This window comes from Poeciliopsis prolifica, unplaced genomic scaffold (genome assembly GCF_027474105.1).
Source record: "Poeciliopsis prolifica strain line A6 unplaced genomic scaffold, Auburn_PproV2 SCAFFOLD001, whole genome shotgun sequence".
NCBI lineage: Eukaryota > Metazoa > Chordata > Actinopteri > Cyprinodontiformes > Poeciliidae > Poeciliopsis > Poeciliopsis prolifica.
Genome location: NW_026562376.1, coordinates 19,185,323 through 19,210,179, shown reverse-complemented (window position 1 = coordinate 19,210,179; position 24,857 = coordinate 19,185,323). Strand labels below are relative to the sequence as shown.

Here is a 24,857-nt window from a genome sequence, read left to right as displayed (position 1 = left end):
ATGCCACATATTTTAGATTGATTTCTAGCCCACGTATGTCTAAAACATTAAATTATTATTATTTTTTTTTTTTTAAAAACAGACAAATCTCCTCAGAACCAGGGCCTGGATCTTAGGGATGCACTGAGTGGCACAAAAACGGAAGAAATCTTAACTTTCTCACATTTAAATATGAAACTTTAACAGATAATATGTTTAATAGGTTACGTAGTATACGTTTGTAAAGCAGTGATTTCGTGTACTGCCCTCTAAAGACATGCTCAAATGTCTAAATAAAGCTTTATCAAAAGTGTTTAGAGAGGGGAAAAAAAAACCCAAAACAAACAAAGCAGGTTTTCGTTTATTTTGAAAGAGGTAAACGGATGTGATGCGCTTGTATCGGCTCCAGCTCGACTCTGGTGGATAACATTGCGTGGAAAATGATGTTAAGTCCGCTGCATGGAGCCGACCTCCTCCATCCACGCTCCGGCGGCTTCCCACCGAGTGCCCGCTGAAGAAGCTCCGTCGGGCGGGGGACGAGCTGCGGAATCTCCGCCCGGCGCATTCACGGGCCGGGGGGCACCATGGCTTGAGGATTTGGGACTGGCTGGGAGGGGTGGGGGACTCCACCGTGCGCTGCTGACAACAGGTCACATGGATAATCCCTCTCCAAAGCAAACCCACCGTGTCATCCCGTGTTTTGGGGTGATTAGAGCGCCGCTGTCGGCTTGATGTGGCAGCCGAGCCGAGCGGGAGGCGGGCGGCTCGTCCTGGCTGTCGACTGAGAGGAGAACGGCGTGGAGGTGCAGGTGCGTTCAGGGAACAGATGATGTCTCGCTCAGACTGGCCGGATTTCGCTCATTCCACGTCTTTGTCAAGACAGGCTCGTTTAGGTCGTGGGATCAGATAGATTTTGGATGGAGATGGCGTGTTTCCAACGGGGATTGCGGCTGATGTGAGATAGTCAGAATTTACCAGAGGTAGCCGAAATAAAGATGGCTCATTTAGTGTCTGTTTCCTGCAGCACCTGTCACGAGAAAAATGAACTAATATGATCATATTCAGTGATCATGAATATGGGAAATGATAAATGACTGCTGCCACATTTACAGTCAGTTTACTGTATGAAAACCTCACTTATGTAAAGACATGCTCATTTTCTTTATCTATTATTATTATTTATTTTTATTTTTTTAACAAATTCTCCAATGTTGTCATGTCATATCTTTTTTTCACTTACTGCTTCAGATCGGGACTATAACTTGAAATGATAGCTCTACTGACCATCACTTATCAAACAAGCGATGGTCAGTTTTTCCTCCTCGTTTTGCTGTAAATTATAATGTAGTCGAAATACAAATCTGCCACCCAAACACACTTTTAAACCTGCACATGCCCCCGATGACATCACACAGGCCAACGAATTTGATATTGTGTATTTTTTTTCCTTTCTATTTATTCCTGTTATTCTGTGATCTGTAACAATACAACTCTTTGTATTTTGTTATTGGTGAATTTGTGGCTGACCTTTTTTTTTTTTGCTGAAGTTGTTGTTTTGGTGATGACGTCTCCAACTGCGTCATTAACCCCTAACCCCACCTCCACTAGTGCATGGCTTGGTGTCCAACAGTAATTGGAAATAGTTTTGACTTAATATCAAGAGTTTACTGTGTTGGCTACATTTGGTTTTGATTGTTTTTGTTTTTGAAACCTCTTTGTTTTAAGGCCTGATATTCACAGCTCATACACTGTGAAGCATTCATATTTGACAATGACAAGCATAATCTTTTGACTGATTGAAAGGACTATGACAGATTGCTTCACCTTCCATGCCAATATTGTTGAAGTCGAGCATTTTATTTCACAACTTTCTACAGGCATTGAAGTTAATTTAGGGACATAAATGATGCCAGAATTCTGCCTTTAGAGATATACTCTAACTCAACATGATCTTGGTATTTCCACCCAAGCTTTTATAAAAAAAAAACACCCCCTGCAAAAAACTATATAACCTGTATGATATGTTCAAACAAGAAAATATTAAGATTTGTACAAGTTAAAGTGCTGAAGATGAACACAATGATCATTTGAGGTTGGTCAGTCATATGCATCATGGTATGGAGGTCTTCAGTCTTAGTCTGTTCCTGAATCTTGCAAGCTTCTGAAGAAACCCCCTTGCGAGCTATTATGTTTGCTAACTGATTAGATCCATCCTGGAGCTGGAGATGTCATTATGATGTCATGCATGCAAAGCAGAACATAATTCAGTTTTTAAAGAAAATTATTTAGTAAAATCCTACATTATTACTCGGGTGTGCTTTTGTTATTGAACAAAAAAACAACAACAGTGCATGTTGTCTTGAACAAGTGACTGCTGTGTGGGAGGCAGCCGCTTAGTATCACTCAGTTGGCATTTCGTGACGAGTCAAACTTTGGTGCCGGTGAAATTCAATATCCACATGGGTGTTCAAACCGTGGCAGCTCTATTTCCGGAGCCATGATATCATCCCAAATTTCCGCTTCGAGGGGTATTTTAGGAAAAGATGTCAAAAGCAGGGAACTCGCTGTGGAACATCCAGGTCAGTAAGGCGGCTGCAGAGAGAAGCGGTTCGGAGCGGGTCTCCGGCAGTGGAGAAGAGCTGGAATCGGAAGAGGGGCAGGCGGGCCCGGCCGCTCGGAGTGTGTTTGGCAGGTGTTCCCTCCAAAGCCTCTGCATAAAGCTGCTACAGTTTTTTCGGCGATGCACAGATCTGACAGGCTCAAAGGATAAGCCTTTAAAAGCCTGCGACTGATAGCTTGGAGAGCTTGTAAGGCTCTGCAGATTCCATCTTATCCAAGAAAGGTACAGTCCTCCTTTGAACTGTTTGTCAATGGTGTCACTTAAGTGTCTGATCCCAATCTCTTTGTGACATTTCTGTATTAATATAAGGAGAGTACTGCAGTTTTTTTTTTGTTTTTTTTTCATGGATGCTGTACTATTTGTGGTGGTGCTAAACTGATTTATCTGAACTGAGAGCTAACCCAATCCACATATACCATCAGTGATATTCAGCTCTCTAAACTAAAACCTGGGGGGTGTTTTCTCCTTAATCTGTTCTCGCTGATGTGATTGTAATTGAATCCGACTGAAAGGGACGCTTCTCACCCCCCCCCCCGTTGTTCCTCCAGGTGTTTGTGCGGCTGAGGGGGCTTCAGCAGGATGGAAATAGATTCCTGTTTTCGCTACTACTTCCAGCACCCGTGGTCGCGTCTCATCGTGGCCTACCTCGTCACCTTCTTCAACTTCCTCATCTTCGCCGAGGACCCCATCTCCCACAGCCAGACGCAAGCTCACATGATTGTGGTGGGCAACTGCTTCTCCTTCCTGTTCAACAAGTACCCGGGCCTCGGGTGGAACATCCTGAAAGTAATGTGCTGGATCCTGGCCATTATCACTGGTCTGTTAGCCGGGAAGTTTATATTCCACCGCCAGCTCTTTGGTAAGTCATGCGCTCGCTAATGCACAGGAATGTGCAGAGTAATGGCTTTACAATCCTTCCTGGGCTACTCTTGTTGTGATTATTGATCGGTATAAAAAAACAACTTGTTCTTTCATTTGTTTTTAAGTTGTATTCTGGTCTCAGGTAAAGTTTTTTTTCTCACACCTATCAGTGTTTGTACTCGTCTGCTAAGATTGATTGCTGCCCATCTTGTCCTGTAGCTGATGTAATTTGCCTCACAAAAACCTTTGCCTTTAGCAAGCTTTTCTGATACCTTATCTGAGCATAAATTATTTTATAAAAACAAATTGAGAATTGGATTAACATTATGAGACACTCGTAATGCAGAAATGTGAGTTTTCATTCGACCTTTGCATTCAGAATAGCCTTTTAAGAAAAAATTTGAACCTACTTTGTTCTATGCCAGAAATGTGGCTTGAGTCAGTGCATTGACACCAATGAATCAGTATTGTCTCTTAGACAATGCTTGCTTTGATAAACCAGCAGTTTTTTCTGTCCAGGAAGTACAAAAGAGTTATTTCAGCCATTGTTTATTCTTCAGTCACCATTTTGAAGCCTCATGTTTAGCATTTGAGGTCAGTGTTGTCTTTACTTGATCTGAAGCAGACTTGGAACAAAAGACTCATATCATCAGCAGATGGTAACTGCCTATCAGTACTTAGAATCAAATTACACATGGTCCAATCACTGATGATTGGACCATTGAGTCAAATCTTTTAATTTCATCTTTAAAGTCAGATGCTTTAAACTTAGACTGAAGTCCAAATTTGCTGTGCTTGAAAAGCTAAAAAGTGGTCTGAAATATTATTTTGAAGCATAACATTTTTTCCACTAAACCATGTCTTTGAACTAAATACAATGTGCAAATTTACATTTATGATGAATGTTTTCTTACGACAAAGATGTATTAAGAAGCAGACATACTGGTGAATGCACACAAAAAGTTACGTTATACAGTTGCTAATGCTAAACATGCTAATTGATCTAACTGCTAATAAAAGATGCTGGAGACAGTTTAAAATGTCAGAAACAAATAACTGTTTTAAAATAGTTAAATTATAGTTATTAAATCAAAGTTGACTAAAACTGGCCCAAGCGTAACAAATGATTAGTCTGTCTATCTTTCTTATTCACTATTCTTTTAAATGAAACCTGAAGATTTTGTCATTGTAGCTCCCACTCTGTTGCCTTCATGTGCCAGATGTTTTTCTCCAGCTCCCTCCCTTCACCTTTCACACCTCCATAACAGATTTCCTCTGTTGTTGGCCACTTACCACTTCTCTCATCCCCACTTTCAGTTCTGACGAGTTTGTGTTTCCAGTATGAATCTCTTGTCTCCTCTCAAATAGGCTGTGGCTCCAATCTCTGCAGCGCTTCACTCATTCAAACTGAACAGCACTTTTTTTTTCTTTTTTTTGTACCTCTCATTGAACTCTTTCACATGGTTCACTCTCGCATCGCGCTAGTAATATTATTGAGCACAATGGGTGCTTTGGATGAACTACTAATGACAATAATTGGAGGATGGGGAGCAGTAATTGTGCGATGGATTTCAATCTTTTCTGACCGCAGTAGAGAGGTAACAATGCATAATGACATGATGGCTAAAGCGATATTAAAACCCACAGCAAGAAGAAAAATGCTACTTTTAAGAACATTTCGTTACCTGCACAAAGCCTTGTTGTGTAGGTAGCTGCTGTTCCTGTTTGATTTTTTTGTGTCAGACAACTTGTGCTTTCACGTGTGGGTGTCTTTTGTAAAATTAATTGGAGCTGAGGTATTTTTTTAGTGCCATGTGTGAATGTGTTCACCCTGTGAGGATTTGGAGAGGATGGGTGAAGTGAGATTTAGACAGCGAGGCAGATGCGGCGAGTCGGAGAGACAAGAGACGTCCTGCGCAACGTTTCAGTGCATCAGTTATGTAATCGCCAACCCAGGTGAGCTGGGAATGCTGCACTCTACACAGTCAGTGCTTCAGCCAAATCTGTTCCACTGTATTTACTGCAGGCTCTGACCACTCCTCTGTTAACATGTTTTGAAAGACTTAAAATTATCTATAAAAAAAAAAAAAGAAAAAGAAAAAAAAAGATTTCAGTGCAACCTTTTTCAAAATCTTTTTCATGCTGTGTATTTTTTTGACCGAAGACTGCCTCTTGTCTGCAACTGTGGCGACTTACCATTAGTCATCTTGGCTTTCAACAGCCTGTTGTGGTTTACACCCCGTTTAAAAGTGAAAATTAGCTGTGCTGTTGAGGTGACAAGATACAAATATTGTTTTTAATATAGTGTAGGCAGTTACCAAATTGCTAAAGATAGTAAATCCAAGAGTTTGCATTTGAGTGACTGCTGTGTAAACTCAGATTGCTCTCATGGGTCGTCTTTGACCTCGTTACCAAACACTTCTCCCTCATACGGTGGCCCTGAGGTGCAAAACACTACAACATTAAGGAAAGCACTACAACATTAACAAAAACACAACAACATTAAAAAAACACGACAACATTAACGAAAACACAACAACATTAAGAAAAACACGACAACATTAACAAAAACACAACAACATTAACGGAAACACAACAACATTAACGGAAACACAACAACATTAACAAAAACACAACAACATTAACAAAAACACAACAACATTAACGAAAGCACTACAACATTAAGGAAAACACAACAACATTAACAAAAACACAACAACATTAACGAAAACACTACAACATTAAGGAAAACACAACGGAAGAGGTAGGTCCCAGTGGGAGACCTAAGAAGTCGCTGATTGGACGACAGGTCGTTTTACTTTTGAACCGGAAGTTCTTCTGGCTTTAACTTGATTGCTGAAAACAAGAATGTTCTCAGTGATCCAAACCTTAGTACTGTTATTCGTAAATATTTTGAGTCAGGACATACTTACGAGGTGATACTGGACATGCTCCAGACCAACCACGAAGTGTCGGTTAGCATGCGTTCAGTAAAGACTCATTTGAAAGTAGCAGGGCTGCATTGAAGAGGCAACTACTCTCCACTTCCTGAAGTGAGACGTGTCATTATGTCCGAGCTTAGAGGACCAGGGCAATTATTTGGCTATCGGACCATGTGGCAAGTTCTCAAACTAAAACACAACCTGCGTGTCAAACGTGATGTTGTAATGAGACTGCTGAGGCAGCTGAATCCTCAAGGCATCGCTCTGAGAACTCGCAGGTTTACAAGACGCACGTATCCCTCCACGGGGCCCAATTACATATAGCATGTAGATGGTTACGACAAAACTGAAGCCATTCGGCTTGGCCATCTCAGGGTGCATTGATGGTTTTTCGAGAAGGATAATGTGATATAAGACAGCTGTGGAAAGATAGTTTAAATCCCAAGGCCACTTACCTTTGAGAAATGAAGAGAACATTTTCCTGGTAAATTAATTGGTTCCCATGTTTTGGAAGGGACACATTATTTCAGGTGGCTAAAATATATGGTTCCCCCTCATATCTCTGGCAAATAAAGAGGAAATGTTTTCAAATAATTTGTTGTTGACGAAGAGATGAATAAGCACAGTTGAAGACTTGTTGGTAAATAGTCCCCATGTTTTGAAGGGGGAACAGATTATTTTAGTCACCTAAAATATATGGCTTTCCCCTCATAACTCTGGCAAACAAGGAGCAAATTCTACCAAAATCACAGGATTTATTGTTGATGATGAGAGGAATAAACAGAGAAAAAAATCTTGCTGGTAAATTAAGTTGTTCCCATATTATGGAGGGGGACCAGATTATAATTTCCTCCATTCTTTCCTACCCTTACCGAACCTTGGGGAATAAAGAACAACTGTTTCCAAATTCTCAAAAATCTTTACATACACACTACGTGTTGGGAAAACTGTGTTTGGTGCCTGACTTATTTCTGCCAGGCTTACGTGAGAAACGTTGGAAAAAGAGCGATTCTCTTGGCGTATAAAATAACAAAAAACAGCATCAGAAGATCTTGTTTATTTATTTATTATACAATTTTTTAAACAACAGCTGCCAATTAAACTCAATGTTACAACCTTCACATGATTATATGAGTTGTTTTACCGAGAAATCGATCAGAAGCGACGTGAAAATGGTCAGATCCGCCTCATTCGTCTCTCTGGCTGTAATGATCGCTCCCGACACAGGGGAACCCAATTTAGCACCTACCCGAACTTTCATTTCTACCTTTTGTTTTAACCCCTTTCTCCCAAGAGAATACTTTGGTCGCTCCTCATTTTTCTATTCAAGGAAGGTGCTGAGGGCTGGTGTACGGCAGGATGGGACAGTCTGTTGTGCTAGAAGTAAAGCAAAGAAAAAATGTCGCACATCACATTCATGCAAACAGACGATATGTATTACGAACTGAAGTAAAGCTGCCACAAGTATAAATTAAGTGCGAGTTCGCTTCCAAAAAGGCGGCTAGCCTGATCGCAGTGCAGCAGAACCAGAACGACACCAATTATCCTAAAAAAGTAGTGCCTAAGGCTGTAACGTACCTTACGATATATAGCTAATACAATTCTGCTGTATTATAGCGACTTTGTGTACTTTTAATTGCATTTATAATGAACAACTAGATGACAGTGGACACGGTCTGGAGACCACTAGCGTTAGCAAGTTACTACATCCATAAGAAATATGAATCTTCCTTTATACTTTTTAACTTACTTGAACATTGTGGAGTATCCTCCATACAAGTTTCTTGAAGCCTCTTGCCACAATTACTGCAAAAATTTGGTGACGGCTCAACCACCTCCTTTCCACAGTTCGGGCAATACATGGCGAAGTGACTGTATTCCCGCTTCCTTAGGTTTTCAATCAAACGAAGCACTCCAGCATAACTTCCGGTTCAAAAGTAAAACGACCTGTCGTCCAATCAGCGACTTCTTAGGTCTCCCACTGGGACCTACCTCTTCCGTTGTGTTTTCCTTAATGTTGTAGTGCTTTCGTTAATGTTGTTGTGTTTTTGTTAATGTTGTTGTGTTTTCGTTAATGTTGTTGTGTTTTCGTTAATGTTGTTGTGTTTTCGTTAATGTTGTTGTGTTTTTGTTAATGTTGTTGTGTTTTCGTTAATGTTGTTGTGTTTTTGTTAATGTTGTTGTGTTTCCGTTAATGTTGTTGTGTTTTTGTTAATGTTGTTGTGTTTTTGTTAATGTTGTTGTGTTTTTGTTAATGTTGTTGTGTTTTTGTTAATGTTGTTGTGTTTCCGTTAATGTTGTTGTGTTTTTGTTAATGTTGTTGTGTTTTTGTTAATGTTGTTGTGTTTTCGTTAATGTTGTTGTGTTTTTGTTAATGTTGTTGTGTTTTTGTTAATGTTGTTGTGTTTTTGTTAATGTTGTAGTGTTTTGCACCTCAGGGCCACCGTACCCTCAGGCTAAGACAACACCTCCTGCACCACAGCTTCATCATCTCTTTGCACTTGAACCATCCTTTCTCCAAAGTGGAATGATGAAGCAACACACAACATCTACAACAATTATATTTAATCCAGATTAAATTATATTTAATCCAGAATCTAGCATTCTAAAGACAAGGTGTTGTCCTTTTGCAGTTTGCAGAGAAACCAGAAACATTGGAGCAAGATTCTGACATGATTCTGGATGAATATTTGACCCCTCTCTTGTAAATTGACCCCTCTCATGTAAATCATGCTTGTTACTATCCAAACTTTCAGGGACATTCTGCAAATTTTCAGTAGGATTGAGGTGATCAGTAAAACCAATTTTGATGTGTATGCTGGCGAGTTGTTCTCCGCACTCAATTTGATCAAAATTTCACATATCCAGCAGCTAATCTGAGGGAACATTTAATCACTTGGAGGTAGTCTTGCATCTTTCTCCCATCCCGTAGTGAAGCATACCCTCAGAATGATGGTGCCACCACCATGCAGTTGATGCACTATTATTAGATGTGATAGCATCACTCCGCTAATTATTAACAAGAGATTTCTAAATGTCAGAAATCTCTTGTCATTGTAATAACTTTTGGTTTACGTGTTTCTCTAAAAGGTGCTTAGCTACATTTAATTAGACAAGCAAGCCTCATATTCAATATCCCAATTTATTGAATATGTCTTCATCAGTGAACATTGTTTTGGAATGGTGAAACCATTCGTTTGCAACCTCCAAAAAAAAACAGATGATGAGTTATACTTGTCTGGGAAATACAGTATTTAGCCAGAAATGATAAAGGTTCCTTCTCCAACATGTCCAGATTGAGTAGTCCTGTGTTGTTTTAAGCCATAGAGCAGGCAGACGCTCAGCATATTGTTTTACCGCTGTGTCTCATGGAGAAAAATCTAATGAACTGTTGATGATGAATAACTTGTGACAGATTCTGTGATTTAAAGAAAGGACATTTGAGATTCAAGGGACGACCTCTTCCGTGCAGCCACTCAAGGCAATTTGTGATCTTTATTGAGTGGCCGCTAGCCGACTACTTCTGGTTTAAAAAAATAAATAAAAAATGCGGAAGTATGGCCGTCACAACACATTTGTCTTGAGGTTTAATACTCGCCGGTTTCGTGAGAAGCTTTTTATTCGTGCCGTTTGTGTCTTTGCAGTGGTTTGCAATGTTTTCAGATCAAGCTTTTATTGAGTGGTGAAAGTAGGTTGTCGAGATTTTACACACAAGAACTAGTAGATAAAAATATAAACAATTTCCTGTTACCAGTATATAGTAAAGACATACTCTATACTGGACGTTTGCAATCTTCCAAAAATAAGGAAGGAAACTATTAGCTATAGCCAATTGCAAAGGTATCTTGTTAGAAGAAAACATTGAGAAACTAATAATATGTTATTTATGTTAACAACCCATGACATCTCTGTACTTCTCAAGGAGCCTATAACTTGACCCCACAAGATAGGAGGTGATTTTATCTGGTGAAATCTAGCAAAATAATTTTTTTTGACGGGAATGAGATGTTGAGATAGCAGATACTCTAAATGTCAGAAATCTCTTTTGGCTCCAGAAGAGATTTATATACATCTAAAAATATATATGTATATTTTTTATTTTTTTTATTTATTTTTTTTGCAAGCTGCACCACCTCATCATGAGAGTTTTGCGTTATACGTATGGCTTTGCAGTAAATGATTATCTCGTCCTCTTAATGTGAAAAATGAAAGCGCTTCTCATTACAGATTCTCATGCTGCCTCGTCTCCAAACGTTAGCATAATGTATTCTCTAATGCCTCCCCAAGGCTTTGGGGATTCTGCAAGGTAAAGTGAATGATAATTTTGAAGTCATGTCACATATTTTTCTAAATCTATTAAATTCTCGCTTTCACTGAGTCTTGCGTTCAATCTGTCTGCTCTGTCTCCTCTCTGAGTCATTTCATACTGTGTGCAGCACAAGAAAAGGTCAAAGTTGCCTGCTTCGTTTGGTCAGGTCTGCTATAACAAATGGATGTTCTGCGGTGCTCTGTGTGTGTGTGTGGGTGTGTGTGTGTGTGTGTTTTCTGTGCTGGAGTATGCTGACCCTGCTGTTGCTCCTCTTGCTTCCCTCTGTGGGGTCTTGATGATTGTAGCCTACAGGAAGCCATCTGGATTCTGTCATATGGTATTATGTAGGAAGCAATGGCTGTGAAAGCCTATCTATGTGTAGCACTGTGTGCCAAAATATGTGGATTTGCTGGGGTGGCTGTGTGGAGAATTTGTTTGTAGACACCTTCTAATTTTCTGTCCCTGTACACAGCAGGGAAAATAAGTGTTTGATGCACTGAGCATTTTTTTTTTTACGTTTCCCCGCTAGCAAAGAATGGACAGGTCTGTGATTTTTGTTGTAGGATGAATGTGAGATGGTATCCTAGAAAAAAAAATTCCACTGTATATATATATTTTTTTAACAGTCAATGTTAATTTTATTGTATGCGATACATTTTTGATACGATAGAAAAATACAACTTAATATTTGTTACAGAAATTTGTGTTTATAATCCCAGAGGCCAGATGTCTCCTGTAGTTGTTGAGCAGGTTTGCGCATCATCCATACACATGTTTCTGTGTTGCGTTTCAATTTCAGTTCCCTTTTAAAAGATTTTCCACCAGGTTCCGATCTGGAGGCGAGCTGAGCTGCCCTAGGACCCTGAAGTGGTTCTTTGGTGGCAACAGAGGTTGAAGCAATCAGTGGATTGTGATTCAGACCCTCTCCCTGTCCGTCTCTCCAAGTCTTTTGACCTGGTAAATCGCTATAGAAGTAACATTAAAATGATTGTGTGTATTGTTTTATATATATATATATATATATTATAAAACTAAGTAATTACAAATTAATTATATTAGTTTTATAGTATGAATTATTAAGCAGCATTTATTTATTTGTTTATGTACTTAGCTGTGGCTTTTGGGCTTCCATAGCAACGATGTCACTAACAAACCACACAGATTGCTAGACTAGCAAAAGTGGACAGCAGCCAAAACAAAAATGATATTTTTACCAGAATCTGTCTCTGTTTTTGGCCTGGAGTCAACACTTAAGTGAAATGAAACAGTTCAGCAGACCTCTTAATGGAACAGACTCGATGGCCCAGCAGCCCCTCTTCCTATCTTTGCTCAGCAGCAGTCTCCCTGTGGAGGGAGCTGCGTTGTCATCTTTCCACCTTTGATTTATTATCTAGGTACTTAGTAACAGAGGAGTAAAGCTCCGGGGAGATCAGTCTTGTCTGCTAGCAGCCCTTGCGCCCCACCCTGCCCTGTGGTGATGTAAATGTGTGCCATGATGAATAGGGATGTTGTTTTCATACCAAGTTAAAGACAGAAACGAAGCACGAGAAGGACCCAACCCTCCTTGGGGATACAAAGGAGGCAGAGTTGTTATTTTGTTGTTTTTTAAATCAAGAGAGGGTACAGCAGACTCTGCAGCCTAAGAAGATGGCCCATATATTAACGACAACTGCTAAACGGGGCGAGTGGCTTTGTTTGCATCCCTTGTTGAGATTTACTCAATATTCAGGATTCTTGAAAAGTTAAAGCTGATGCAGTGTTTACTCCCATACAGCAGTGCAGCAGCCTAATAACTCAACATTTATTTGTTTTTGTGTTGTCTGATGTCTGACCACCAATCGGCTTCCCATTAACAAAGCTGAAAGGTAAAGGATATTGTTGTAAAACATAATAAAGCACAGTGTGTATTTGAACAGCATCAACTGAAAAGATGAAAAACCAATGTTAAAAAATATATATTATTGTTATAAGTCTGGCAGGAATCAAGCGATGACAGTTAATTCACAATTTAACAAGGTCTTTCACATATTTTGATTTGGAAAGGGGTGCATATGAAATCATTTGAAAGCTGTTCTTTTATCCAATTTGCTTGACAAGAACTTTCTTTTTATAATCGTAAAGCTTTACTTGAGACAAAAAAAGCAAGAAAGGGGCAAATAGTTCTTCACATAACTGTGTTTGTGCAGTTATTACTTCACATAATGGAGCAATTGTACAACTTGCCTCAAAGGACAATATCCTGAAAAGCTAAACATTTAATACTCATCCGTCAATAACCCCAACTCTCCGACTCTCCTTACAGCACAGCCTCCTGTATTGCTCTCTTTTGAAGATTTGTGTCTTTTTCTTGAACTGCTCACTGGCCAGGATATACAGCACAGGGTCCAGACAGCTGCTGAAACTACAGAGAGCTTCACAGAGCTCAAAAGCTGCACAGAGGCAAGTGGAGTCGGGCAGTTTCACCAAGCTACGAGCCGGCATAAAAGTCAGAGCGACGGCCATGAAGTGATAAGGCACAAAAGAGGCTGCAGAGACGAAGATAGCTGCGGCGATGAGTTGCAGCGGCTTCCTGCTCGCTTGTTGGAGTTCCTTGTTCCTTCTTTCTCTTGAACGGCGCCTCAAAACACAAAGGGTCATTATGGAAAAAGCTAGCATGGCACTGAAGGGGAGCAGAAAGCACAGTGTCGTTCTGATAATGGGGAATATTTTGAATGGAGGGAAACAATTGTGGACGTGACTCGTACACATGTTGGAGTTTTCACAAATAGTTACAAATAAGTCTGGAACGATGCCCAGAAGAAGTCCGAACCATGTCAACGCCGAGCAGATCTTGGCTTTACCCACATTCCACCAGCGAACAGAGCTGATGGGATGGACCGTCCCTACATAGCGGTCAAAACTGATCAGACAGATGAAGACGATGCTGCCATAGACGTTCACGTCGAAGGAGAGCCTTTTGATTTTGCAGAAAATCTGCAAACTGTCAAGGTTTGAGATTTGGAATCTGAAGTAAACCGTCAAAGACAGAGTGAGAAGCCAGGCTGAGTCACATAAAGCCAGGTTCAACAGGAAAACCTGGCTGGGTTTAAGGTTTTTTCCTAAGCAGGTGCAGCTGAGCAGCACCACTACGTTTCCCAGCATCCCCACAGGAAGGGTAAAGGTACACAGCACCAACAGGGTGTATCGGTACCACCGGTCATTCTTAAAATGCCAGCAGATTTCTGTAGATTGATTCAGGATCTGAAGAATTTCAACTGAAAGAAGTGAAATCAGTGTTACTAGTTTAGTAATTTATGCAACAGAGATAACACTGAGGATAGCACTGTAGCTACTTTTCTTTACACATGTTTTGCATATACAACCTTCCGTATGTTTCAGTGACTCTTGCACGAAGCAGATGGTAGATAGGCTGGCACATAACACCCATTAACGACTGCAAGACTAAGCATTTTGCTCTCCTTTTGTGTCTGATCTCAGTTGTCATTTCTTTGAAATCTAAATACGTATTTATGTGCAAACACCAGCAGGTACTACAATCAGCAGGTGCAGGAGTTGCATATGGTATTATATAGAAAAAAATGTTTTCTCGCCGCTAACCCCCAACTGCCATCTTTCTGGAGACACTGGTTGTTTATTGTTAACTGTGTTGCCCAAGCGGCGCTTGTCTTTGTAGAATTTGACACATTCTGCACCTACAGTGTGTCACATGCAGCCACACCTAAATATTATTCTCCAATCAGGAAAGCATACAGATGGTATTTGCTTGGTTAATGCACTAAGAGTTGGTTAATAAAGATTTAAATCATGCTGTTTCAATAAAAAAGCTGCATTGAAAATGTGCTTCTGAAGTCTTCTTCCGTATTGTTAAATGTAATTTTAGCACTGCAGTAAGTATGGGAACAATTGACGGACAATCCGGCGTAAATCATAACATTCTGGTTATAGTCCAATCATAACTATGGTTCTAGTTTGACCAGAGTATCAGCAAAACGACAGACGTTCTCCCTGCATGCCTGTATGGAGTTAAGAGTAATGCAGTACCTTCCAAAATAAACTATTTCAATAGTACATTTTAGATATCCGTTGTGTCAAAACACAGATGATTAAACAGAAGTGTCATGAATAGAAGTAGCATAACTAATTATCAGTATGTTGCAGTGTATTTCAGCAGCTGTATGAACAGTTGCTGCTTACCTTAACACACTGTCTTCTGTGCTGCTGTAAGAATGTGATGTTTTTATTCGAGGTCACACCTTGAAAATGTCATTCATAGCCTTAACTCACACATGATTTAAGGAGTTCGCTCAACGAATCCTGCGGGGATGATTCATTTTACTTTCCATCTGTCAGGTAAAATGTTCCATTTCAGAAAATCCAACAGAACTGAGTCATCGTGTGCTATGACAGAACGTAACGCATCATCCCCTTCATTAAGCAGCAGATTAATTGGAGCATCAAACTGTTCACCACTGATGGCCTACATCAGATGGGCAGACATCAAGCAGAAGAATGTGCTGAAAAATATATTAATTGCCTGAGCAATAAACCTCAATGTTCACTGCACAAAGCTTCTATCCAGTAATTAATCTTGTTTATTTTATGATGTGATATTATCTGCTCCGAGATGAGCACCGCTTCAGTCCGTTTTATTAACTCTCATGTACGTTTTGTGAAATGGTGCACCCTCTCTCTCTCTTAGGATGCCTCGTATGTACAGAAGCTGTGTTTCATAGCCTCTGAGCGTCAGCGGCGAGTCCAGGAAGCGATTGCCCTGCCCCCCCAGGCATCTCTGAAACTTGAGGGGCTGCCTTTCCGATCTATGTCAGCTGCTGTTTTCACTTAATTAGCGATAGCACTCCTTGCGTGCTCTTGAAACGGGCTTTGGCAGCGAACACACATCCCTGTCTAAACACTGCTTTCATACGGTGGCAGGCTGCAATACAGTTCATTAAAGATGTACCAAAACCAGGTATCTGATGGAGTGAAGTACGAACTGAAGTGAACCGACCTTTTTCAGACGTGTTGCAGCTGAGAAGCTCCGTCATGATGATCGCAGACTGTGATCACATCTCAGACTGCCTCCAGTCCTTCTTTACCGACTGTGTGCTTCACATTAATCTGGAACTGTACAGTGTAAAGCTAGACCTCAGGGACTGTCGTGTGTGTGTGTGTGTGTGTGTGTGTGTGTGTGTGTGTGTGTGTGTGTGTGTGTGTGTGTGTGTGTGTGTGTGTGTGTGTGTGCGTGTGTGTATGTGTGTCTCCCTGAGTGGGTCCAAAAAAGTAAACAGAGGATTAATCCGTCCCACCGGTTAGACAAACTTAAATAGTTGCTTGTTCATGTGTGCCGGTGTACTTTGTTAACCAGATTGTGAGCCTTACACTTGTGTTACATTTTGTCACATTACACCCTTACAACAAATGTTAGTGTCTTCTTGGTATTGTATGTGACACACCAACAAAAAGAAGGGCTGCGCTGTAAAGTGGAAGGAAAATTATGATTTTCAAAGGTTTTTCTAAATTGAAATCTGAAAAGTATAACCAGTGTTTTATATTCAGCCATTTTTACTGTTGCTGTGGTAAAAACTGTTGCGTTTCTTGAACGGGAAATCTTGTCAGAGTTGATGGGAAGATGCATGAGGCTAATTATTTTAGTGTCTTTATTGCTTTTACAGTTTTTATTATTTTCACTGTGAAGCACTTTGTGACTGCTGTCTGAGAACGGAGCTATATGAATAAGATTTACTTACTTACTACATGCCAATCATGTTAGAAGGCTGGAGCAGAGGTCTGCTGAAAGCTGCTGAAAGCCAAATCTTTGGCTTTACAAAAGCTAAAGATACAGTGGAATAGTTTATCATTCCACAGTGCTCTCCATCCACTCTTATTATACTTGAACAATATTTGTCACTCTCTAAATATGCAAAGCTGATAGCGGCGTACCGCAGAAGAGTTGTGTAATTGCATCAAGAATTACACAACTTTTTCATTCTTCAGACCGTGTGTCTGAAGAATGGATCTCAAGTTCAATAAACAAGTCTGCAGCGTTTAGCTGAAAAGTTTCTCTCAGTTACATCAGGTTGCCTGTCCTGTCAAAACATGAGATCCACGCTCGACTAAATTATTCTTATTCACTTTCTGCTATCAATCTGGCCACTCTTTCTGCTCATTCAGAATGCTTCTGCCCGTCAATTAACCAGCACACCCAAACATGAACACACGTCACCTGTTCTGTCTGTTCATTAGTTGCCTCTGTTTGCCAAAAAGTTGCTTTTAAAATCCGTCTCTCGGCTTTTAATGTGTGAAGGGTTTTGCTCCCCGTTACACCTCTGACATGCTTCAGCTTATGTTTCACCGTTTTGATGTCATTTTGGGTTTTGTTTTAGTCATTTCAGTCTTTGGTTTCGTTCTGCTTTCACTGTTTTTCATTTTTAAAATGTTTTTTTTTTTATGGCTCAGTTTCGTTCTGCTTTCAGTGTCGTGCGACACGCTGGTAAAACAAATTGTTTTTCAAATGTTCTTCATAAATAAAATGGATTTGCATTCACAACCTAACTGTAAATAAATCTAACACAATGTTTCATTTCACTTCTACTTCACAATTACGTATGACTGTGTTGACGTTTCCCGTATGATTCAAGCAAGGTACATGCAAGGGTGGGGTAGAAACATTCAGGATTTCCTAATATTTGTTATTAAAACCTAATTATTATCAAAAGTCAGGGAAAGAGAAATGATTAGTTTTACCTCTAGCTGGCTACTGTTTTTCTTTTTTCCCCAATTTAAAATCAAAGTCTGTCACCGTTATTCTCAGTGTGTGCCTTTTGACGAGGCGTCTGAATCGATGTCTGTGCTGTCCAAGTATCACCAGTAGAGGGAGACACGGCTGCATCTCTGATTTCAGCAACCACTTAAGGGTGGCATCGTTTCAGACAGACTGGAAAGTCATTTCTAAAACCCTGTTTTTGCAAATAAATGACAAGCTACTTATTGTTAGTTTGCATTGTGTGACAGTAATTGGGTAAAAAGTGTCTCCTTTCCCTTTTGTGTCCTGGCTGTGTTTGGGTCAGTGTCCACTCCATTTGTCTTGTGACTGCTGTTGTCCCCATCTGGGCTGAGCTTTGCGGTGAGACTGAACTCATGAATCATTCCTTATCAGGGTGCCTTACTGTAGGGAGGCACAGTGACTCAAACCAAGCTTTGGCTGAGTGGTCTTGAATCACCTCTGTTTACAGATTGTGTGTGTGTGTGTGGGTGTGTGTGTGTGTGTGTGGGCCAGGTCGATTGTGGAATGTAGCTGCTTTAAAAGTCAGATTTGCCGATACACATTGTGTGTGCACTAACATCTAAACCATGGCTCATTGGCTGTGGAGGCAATTAAGTTCACCCATGCAAGTCAACTCAATTATGCAACTGTGATGAGTCCTGGAGAATCACAGAGCAAGACATACGCATGGCTTCATACTCAGCCTCTTTGATTTCTGACCCTCGAGATCCTCAAATTAAATATTGCTGTTCAAGTAAATATTACAGTTTTAGTTGTTTGCTAAACACTCGCAACTTTCAATTTTGATGTCAGGACAATTGTCCAAAGTGCTCTTAATTACTAGAGCATTTCACCTCAACAGACATTTCCTTGTTCTGAGGTACCTGCACGAAGGAGGAGGGGGACATAAACAATTAACATTGAGCCAGTGGAGGCTTAACAGCATGTAAAACTATTGGAGAGGAAAGCAGCCAGGCTGTAATGGGAAAATAAATGGAGCATTCTGCTATTGCTGTCTCTGGCGCGCTGAGGTGTTTGCGCGCTCAAACACACACACGAGCCCCATTGCTCCTCCGAGGAGCTCTTCACTGAAAGGGATGCTGACTGAGCTGGAGGAGAGAAAAACAAAGGGTTCTTCCTGGGAAAATGGACGCTCCTGGCACCGGATCACAGCTGGCAGAGATGCGGCGCGCAGTGTTTCTGTGTGAGCAATACGCTAATAAGCGGCAGAAATAGAATCGTGTACTATAGCCCAGCTAGCTCATAGAGGGTTTTTTAATTAACACCAGGGCCCCCTGCATGAAAGCGGAGCTTTCGAAAGTGCTTGTCAAACGCTTTGAAGTTTGAAGCTCAATTGTTCTTTGCTTTTCTTTCCCCCCATCAGAGAGTCTAACTAAAATCAACCCGCTTTATTGTTTCGAAAGCAACTGAGGAAAAGACCATCCATCCATGATAGTGTGCAATTTGTTTAATGGGTTATGTTTAAATTTGAGTACTAAAGTCATTTTTTAGTTCAAACAGCTGTAAGAGTCTTCCGGGAAGGCTAGCTGCTTCCCTACTAGCAATGTTATTTTTATTTTGTTTTGTTTTGTTTTGTTTATTTTTTTTTACTTATGTTTACCCTAACGTAAGTATTTTTTTCCCCACAAAACCCCTGGCAGCCAGGTATGACTTGGCTGATTGATCCTCTTGTTGAAGAGGTCAACTGGAGAACAATCTTATTGGCATAGATTCCTGCAGTTAGCATTGCAGGATTTCAGAAAAAAAATAATCTCAAAATCTATTCATTCATCCATCCGTTGTCTGAACCGACTTGTCTGTCTGCTGATGCATGTGGTCACTGGTTGAATTTCAGGGTATACCATAGACAGATGACCAGCCCACGTTACAATTCATCCTTTTTCTCGATTGTCGTAAGGATGGCTAGGTCCTAGTCCAAGAGCTTTTGCATCTGTTTGACTAAAATCCCAGCCTGGCCATTACCGTCTTACACAATTTCATTCAGTTCTCATCTCCCTTCATAGCTCAGTGTGGGTTTTCTCGCAATAAGGTCGATTCCTCCATTAGAATTTCAACCGGGTCAGTCGGTGAACAGGAGATTTTGGAAACGATTGGAAAGACTTTCTGCACTGTTTTAGAATATTACTCCCCCGTGTAGTTTTAGCAATGACAGTGGAGGACGGGAACGAAACCATGAAGGCCGTGCTAGCTATGAGTACAAATATTGACTTAACATTAACACCTATCTGCTTCAGCTTGCCACTTCTCTCCTTGCTGTGTGGGATGGTTGTTTATCATCCCACACAGACACCAAGCTAACCCTAATCCTACCCTTTACCAGAAACTGTGGAGTTTCTGGTAAGCTTCATAGTGTCGAACTGGCGCATTACACGTGTCACATTCAAATGTTAGCAATTACGTAAAGTTCAGAACTTCAACAGAGTCCACACCTCCAGCAAGCAATTGCTTCTCAACAGCCAAGGGCTTAGGTCCTTAGTATGAAGTAGAACATTTTTTTAATCTTAAGTATTACTGCTTGCAATTTATGGTTACAGGTTTCTGATTATTTGCTTATCTCCTTTCAGTTGATTAGGTGGCATGAAGAAGATGTGAATCATGGAGTGAAAGGATGATTTAAAAAGCAGTTATGACTTGAAAACTTAGGAAATAAATTTTGAAGTCTTTTGACCTTTTTAATATGTCAAAGCTGCAGTTGGTGCATCTGATGAAATCTTGGCAAAACATTTCTTTCCATTATTTAAGACACGTAAGCTTTGAGCTTTTGAAGTGACTCTGCTGGTCCTATTGCAAATGTTTTGAATTGCGACGAAAAAAGAAAAGTCCCCTTTGAGTTTCGTGTCCTTCAACTTCTGTCGTTTCTCATTTATTGTTTTTCTAAGCATTTTGACCCAGGTCCGACTGGTGTCGTTGGTAAACGTAGACACGCAGGCAGTCTACCAGTCTGCCTGCGTGATGTGAGCGGTGTGGGTGGCGGATCAAGGACACGACAGCTGTTGTGCGATTACATTATGCACGTCTAATTGCACCACATTTGCCATTTACCAGATCTTTGACTGATTTATGCTTTCCATTTTGAGGAGAACAAAACTGTGAGACCTTGATTTAAAGACATCGCTTCTTTTCTGTTTGTCACAAGGGTGAGATCGCAGCAACTAGCGAACAGCGGTACCACAAACCCAGTTGTCATGTTGAGCTCTGCTCGTTTGATTATATATTCACAGCAGAAGGCTGCAGATCTGAATTGCTCATGCTCTGCCAGAAAGATATTTCCCCACAATTTAAATTCAAGGGCAGAACTCTGGGAAAAATGCCATGAATCTGAAATAATGTCTTAAATCACAAACTACCAACACATTAACCCATCTGTACAAAGAATTACTAAAATTATCCTGAGGAGGCATCTTTTTGAGCATTTTCACATCACCACCACATATAAAAAGGTTCCTAATCTAAATTCCATCACCCAATCGAAAGGGACATCATTGATTTCCGCCACTAATTCATTTGCCTTGACCTCCGTTGTCGCGTGTTGACACGCTCTTTGAACCTGCCACTGACAGCAGCGTCCTTGTCCTTGTCGTGCTTCCCTTTAGGTCGATACCTGCGCCTGAAAATGTTCCGTGAGGATCATGGCTCCTGGATGACCATGTTCTTCAGCACCATCCTCTTCCTCTTCATCTTCTCACACATCTACAACCTCTTCCTGCTGATGGCTGGAAGCATGGAGTAAGACCTTTAATCTCGTTTTTCTTTCTTTGTTTGCCCCATTCCCCCAACACCCCTCACCCATGCCCTCATTTGTTAGGACGATAAGTATGCTTCCGTTCAGGTTGTTTGATTGATTTTTAACGTCTCGCCTGAATAGAGACTCAATATTGGTCTCACTAATCAGCCCGGACTTTAAATCACTCGCGGGAATCTGACAAACTGGGCTGCTTAATCCTGAAAAAAAAAAACACCTTCAAATGAACATGCTTAATTGTTTTGAAACCTCTTTGTCTCAAAATTAAAAAAAATAAAATGAAATAAAAAATTGTTGCCTGCTGGCCCAGATTTTTACCTGCTGGGAAACTGCCATGTGCACAGCGAAGCCTGACACCCGCACATCAGGCTCATGACAGGAATCCGTTTATGCATTTGCAACGTGTCCATCCAAAGGGAAGAAAACATGCCCTTGAAGTCAGCCAGTCAGACTGAAGGTCAAAGCGAGATGATTTACTGCCTCGCTCCTTTGGGTTGCATAAAAAGCCCAGGTCCAAACATTGTGGCAGGTGTCTCTCCAGGTACAAGCTGTCAAAAAACAGCAGAGGCCAGGATTGTAACGGGATCTATCCGTACCTCTTTTTTTATTATTATTATTTCTTTCCCCATACTAACAAGAAGCCTCAGCTATTCATAAGGTACAGACAGATGAATATATATATATATATATATATATATATATATATATATATATATATATATATATATATATATATATATATATATATATATATATATAGTTTTTCTATGACCAGAGGTATGAGTTTGTATAATCAGGCCATCTGTCACTCTGGCCAGCTCAGTGACACCGGCATCCATCTCATTCTTTCTCTCTAGTTGGCCAGGAAAAAGGGAAGCGAGGGGGGCAGGTCCGCTGGGAAGATGGATGCTGCTCGCTCAGGGAAAAGTTACATTTGCAGTTGCACTTAGTGCTTCTGTCACAAAGAGGATTCCTTTTTATCTCGATACGGACTCCTATTTCAGCCGTGAAATGTCAAGGAAAATGAAAAAAAAAATATATATATATAGAAACAGACCCACTTTTAGACTGATGGTGAATTTCTTAAGAGGGTTTCATTCAGTGACACCCAGAAAACCGTTAAACATGGTGGTTACCAGTGTCTTGCAGAAATACTCATAGCTCCTGAACCTTTTCAAAGTTTGAAATGTGTTGCTATAAAAATGCAAAGCTCAACATATCTTGCTGGGCAATTGCAGAAAATGTGAGCCAGTTACTGTGCAGAACCACCTGCCTCTGCAATTACAGCTGCAAGTCTTAGAGGCTCACATTTCTCCCCATCGTTCTTTGTCAAATTGCTCAGGCACATTAAAATTGAGAGGGTCACTGAACATCGGTTTGCAACTCTTGCCATAGTTTCTCAATAGAACTAAGTCTGGCCTTTAACTGGGATACTTTAACACACCTGTGTGCTTTATCACCTTGATACTAAGGGTGTTTTAACACCTGATAGTCCAGTAGAGTCTGTCTGGTTGGGTACCAAAGTTGCAACATTTGTTACATTTTCAGCTGATGCCGTTCCCTTTCACGCTTCATTAACCAAACCCTTTAAGCAACGCATTTCCCCCCTTTTCCTGTGGTGGCGCTGTGCCACGAACCACTGACGGAAACAACATGGAAAACTCTGAAGACACTGCACACAACTTCTTTCTTCATAAAATGAAAATAAGGATGGAGAGGTGTACAATATTGCCTTTTGTTTGGTAAAAGTCCAGTAGCAATGGGAACACACATTTGTTCTGGTTGCTCCTTTTGAATGCTCAACATGTCCAGGCTTTTGGTCTATGGATTTAAAGCCACTCTGTGATTTGGTCAAAACCTGGGATATTCATCTGTAGCGTATGAGTGTGTGCGTGAATTGGTGAATGACTATGTAGTGGAAAGCGCCTTAGAGTTGATAAAGCGGTATACAAGTACAGGCCATTTGCCATTTACCAACCTAACACTCCTTCAAACTTCACCACTTTATCCTCTATTTGTCTCACATGTTCCTTGGTCTTTTATCTTTTATTTTATGATTCTTGTGCCACATAAAATGGCAATAAAATATTCAGGCTTGTGATTGTAATGTGGCAAGATGTGAATACTTCTGCATGGTACTGTTCTTGAACACTTTCAAAGGCAAACAATCTAATTTATAATATTATGTCATGCATGTTTTGCATGATCCAATTGCATTTTCTGTCACAGATGGCAACTCATAGCAAGAACCAACTATTGAACGTAAAGTGACAAGGCACCAAGAGCAGCAGCACCCGTGTAGCTCTCTTTGCAAAGACAGATGGCGCTGTTGTAAAGCAAGAGGACCCGCTACCATCGAGAGCAGCAGGCTCGTCTCTGCAATGTGCTCTCACCCACACCTCCCTCCACCTCCTGTTCCCCTCTTTCCCCTCTCCGCTCGTCCTCGCTCCGCTCCAGCAGATTGTCCGTCGAGGACTCGGACCCTGCCAAAAGCCATTAGCGCTCACATCTCTGTTCAGGACTGACACGTAAGAGCAGCATCCACCCTCTGCCAGGACACTGCCTGTGGAAAAAACTGGCTCTAAGCTGCAGCAGCATTAATGCAGCAGAGTGAGCTAAAAGGTGATGGAGGAAGGGAAGGAGGGGTGGGGAGCAAGGGCTCCAGCTCTGATGATGCGGTGAAACTTAAGTCTTTTGATCTGTGTCCAAACCCTATTTGCATCCCTCTCCTCTCTTGTCCAGCCGGCTTCTGCCGCACCCCAAGGCGAAACCATTGTAGTTTTTGTCACAGCCAAAAGAAAAAGTATAATATCCCTTTGTTGTTGCAGCAGTGCCTCTATGGGAATTAGTGCTGCTTGGGCTCATTGATCTATCTATTGTGGAGTATTTATTTATTTTAGCCACCAATGGTTGGTATTTTGACGTGAGTTTCAAGTTCTGACATCAATCTGTGATGCCACACTGCAAGAGGGATGATGTCCCGGTGGCTACACACACATTCTCCTCAACACACACATACTGTTCCTGTTTTGCACTTTCTTCAAGTTGCAGGATTATGTTTATGTGTAGGTGGCAAGATGGAGTAGGATGGATTGGGTTTGTGTCTGTAACCCCTCTGTCTCCCAGGCTTGATGCTGCCTACCCAGCGGCCACCCTGCACTCATTAATATGCTTTCATTTTCTCTGACCTTTCATTTGGACTTGAGCTTGATTTAATTAAACCCAGAGATACATGCACAAAGAAAAGACGATAAACCATGACGGCACCGGGGCAGCAAACAATCACCGATAAGAGATTGTGTATCTTTTTGGATGACAAGTATTTATTCCTGCTTAGCGATGTAAAAAGGATTCATCAGGGGCTGTTATCACTCAGCACAAAGAGATTTTCAGCTTGTGTAATTATACACACGTAGGGCCAATATTTGCACAGCCACTTCTAGGTCAACACCAAGTACCTGTTCCTTGGCTTATGCAATAGCGGATTGTGGGAGTGGAAAAGACGTCCGATCTCAGTGACGGCCTGGGAACTGTAATCCGCACTTGTTACCAAATCCTCACATCTGGACTATTTGCATTTTAATGCAACTGTCAGATTAGTAGGCTGCTGTTTGTGTGAA

At 40.9% G+C, this 24,857-nt stretch overlaps 1 protein-coding gene and 1 long non-coding RNA gene across 3 annotated transcripts in view; one reads left to right on the top strand and one right to left on the bottom strand.

Moving 5' to 3' along the window:
- Positions 1-667: 667 nt before the first annotated feature.
- tmem117 (transmembrane protein 117) overlaps positions 668-24,857 on the top strand; it is a 49,467-nt gene continuing 25,277 nt past the window's right edge. Inside the window, exons 1-3 of one of the 2 annotated variants that reach the window (XM_055034100.1) lie at positions 668-788; positions 3,148-3,458; positions 21,089-21,221. In XM_055034100.1, coding sequence (XP_054890075.1) covers positions 3,179-3,458; positions 21,089-21,221 — 413 coding nt within the window. In that variant the 5' untranslated portion in view covers positions 668-788; positions 3,148-3,178. Of the gene's footprint in view, positions 789-2,591; positions 2,822-3,147; positions 3,459-21,088; positions 21,222-24,857 lie in introns of those variants that run through there. The other variant, XM_055034109.1, reaches the window with a different exon arrangement.
- Positions 7,453-8,636, bottom strand: LOC129362549 (uncharacterized). The gene is made up of 2 exons (XR_008606241.1): positions 8,153-8,636; positions 7,453-7,779 (listed from the first exon to the last, which is right to left on the bottom strand). It is a non-coding gene; the product is annotated as an uncharacterized LOC129362549 (long non-coding RNA).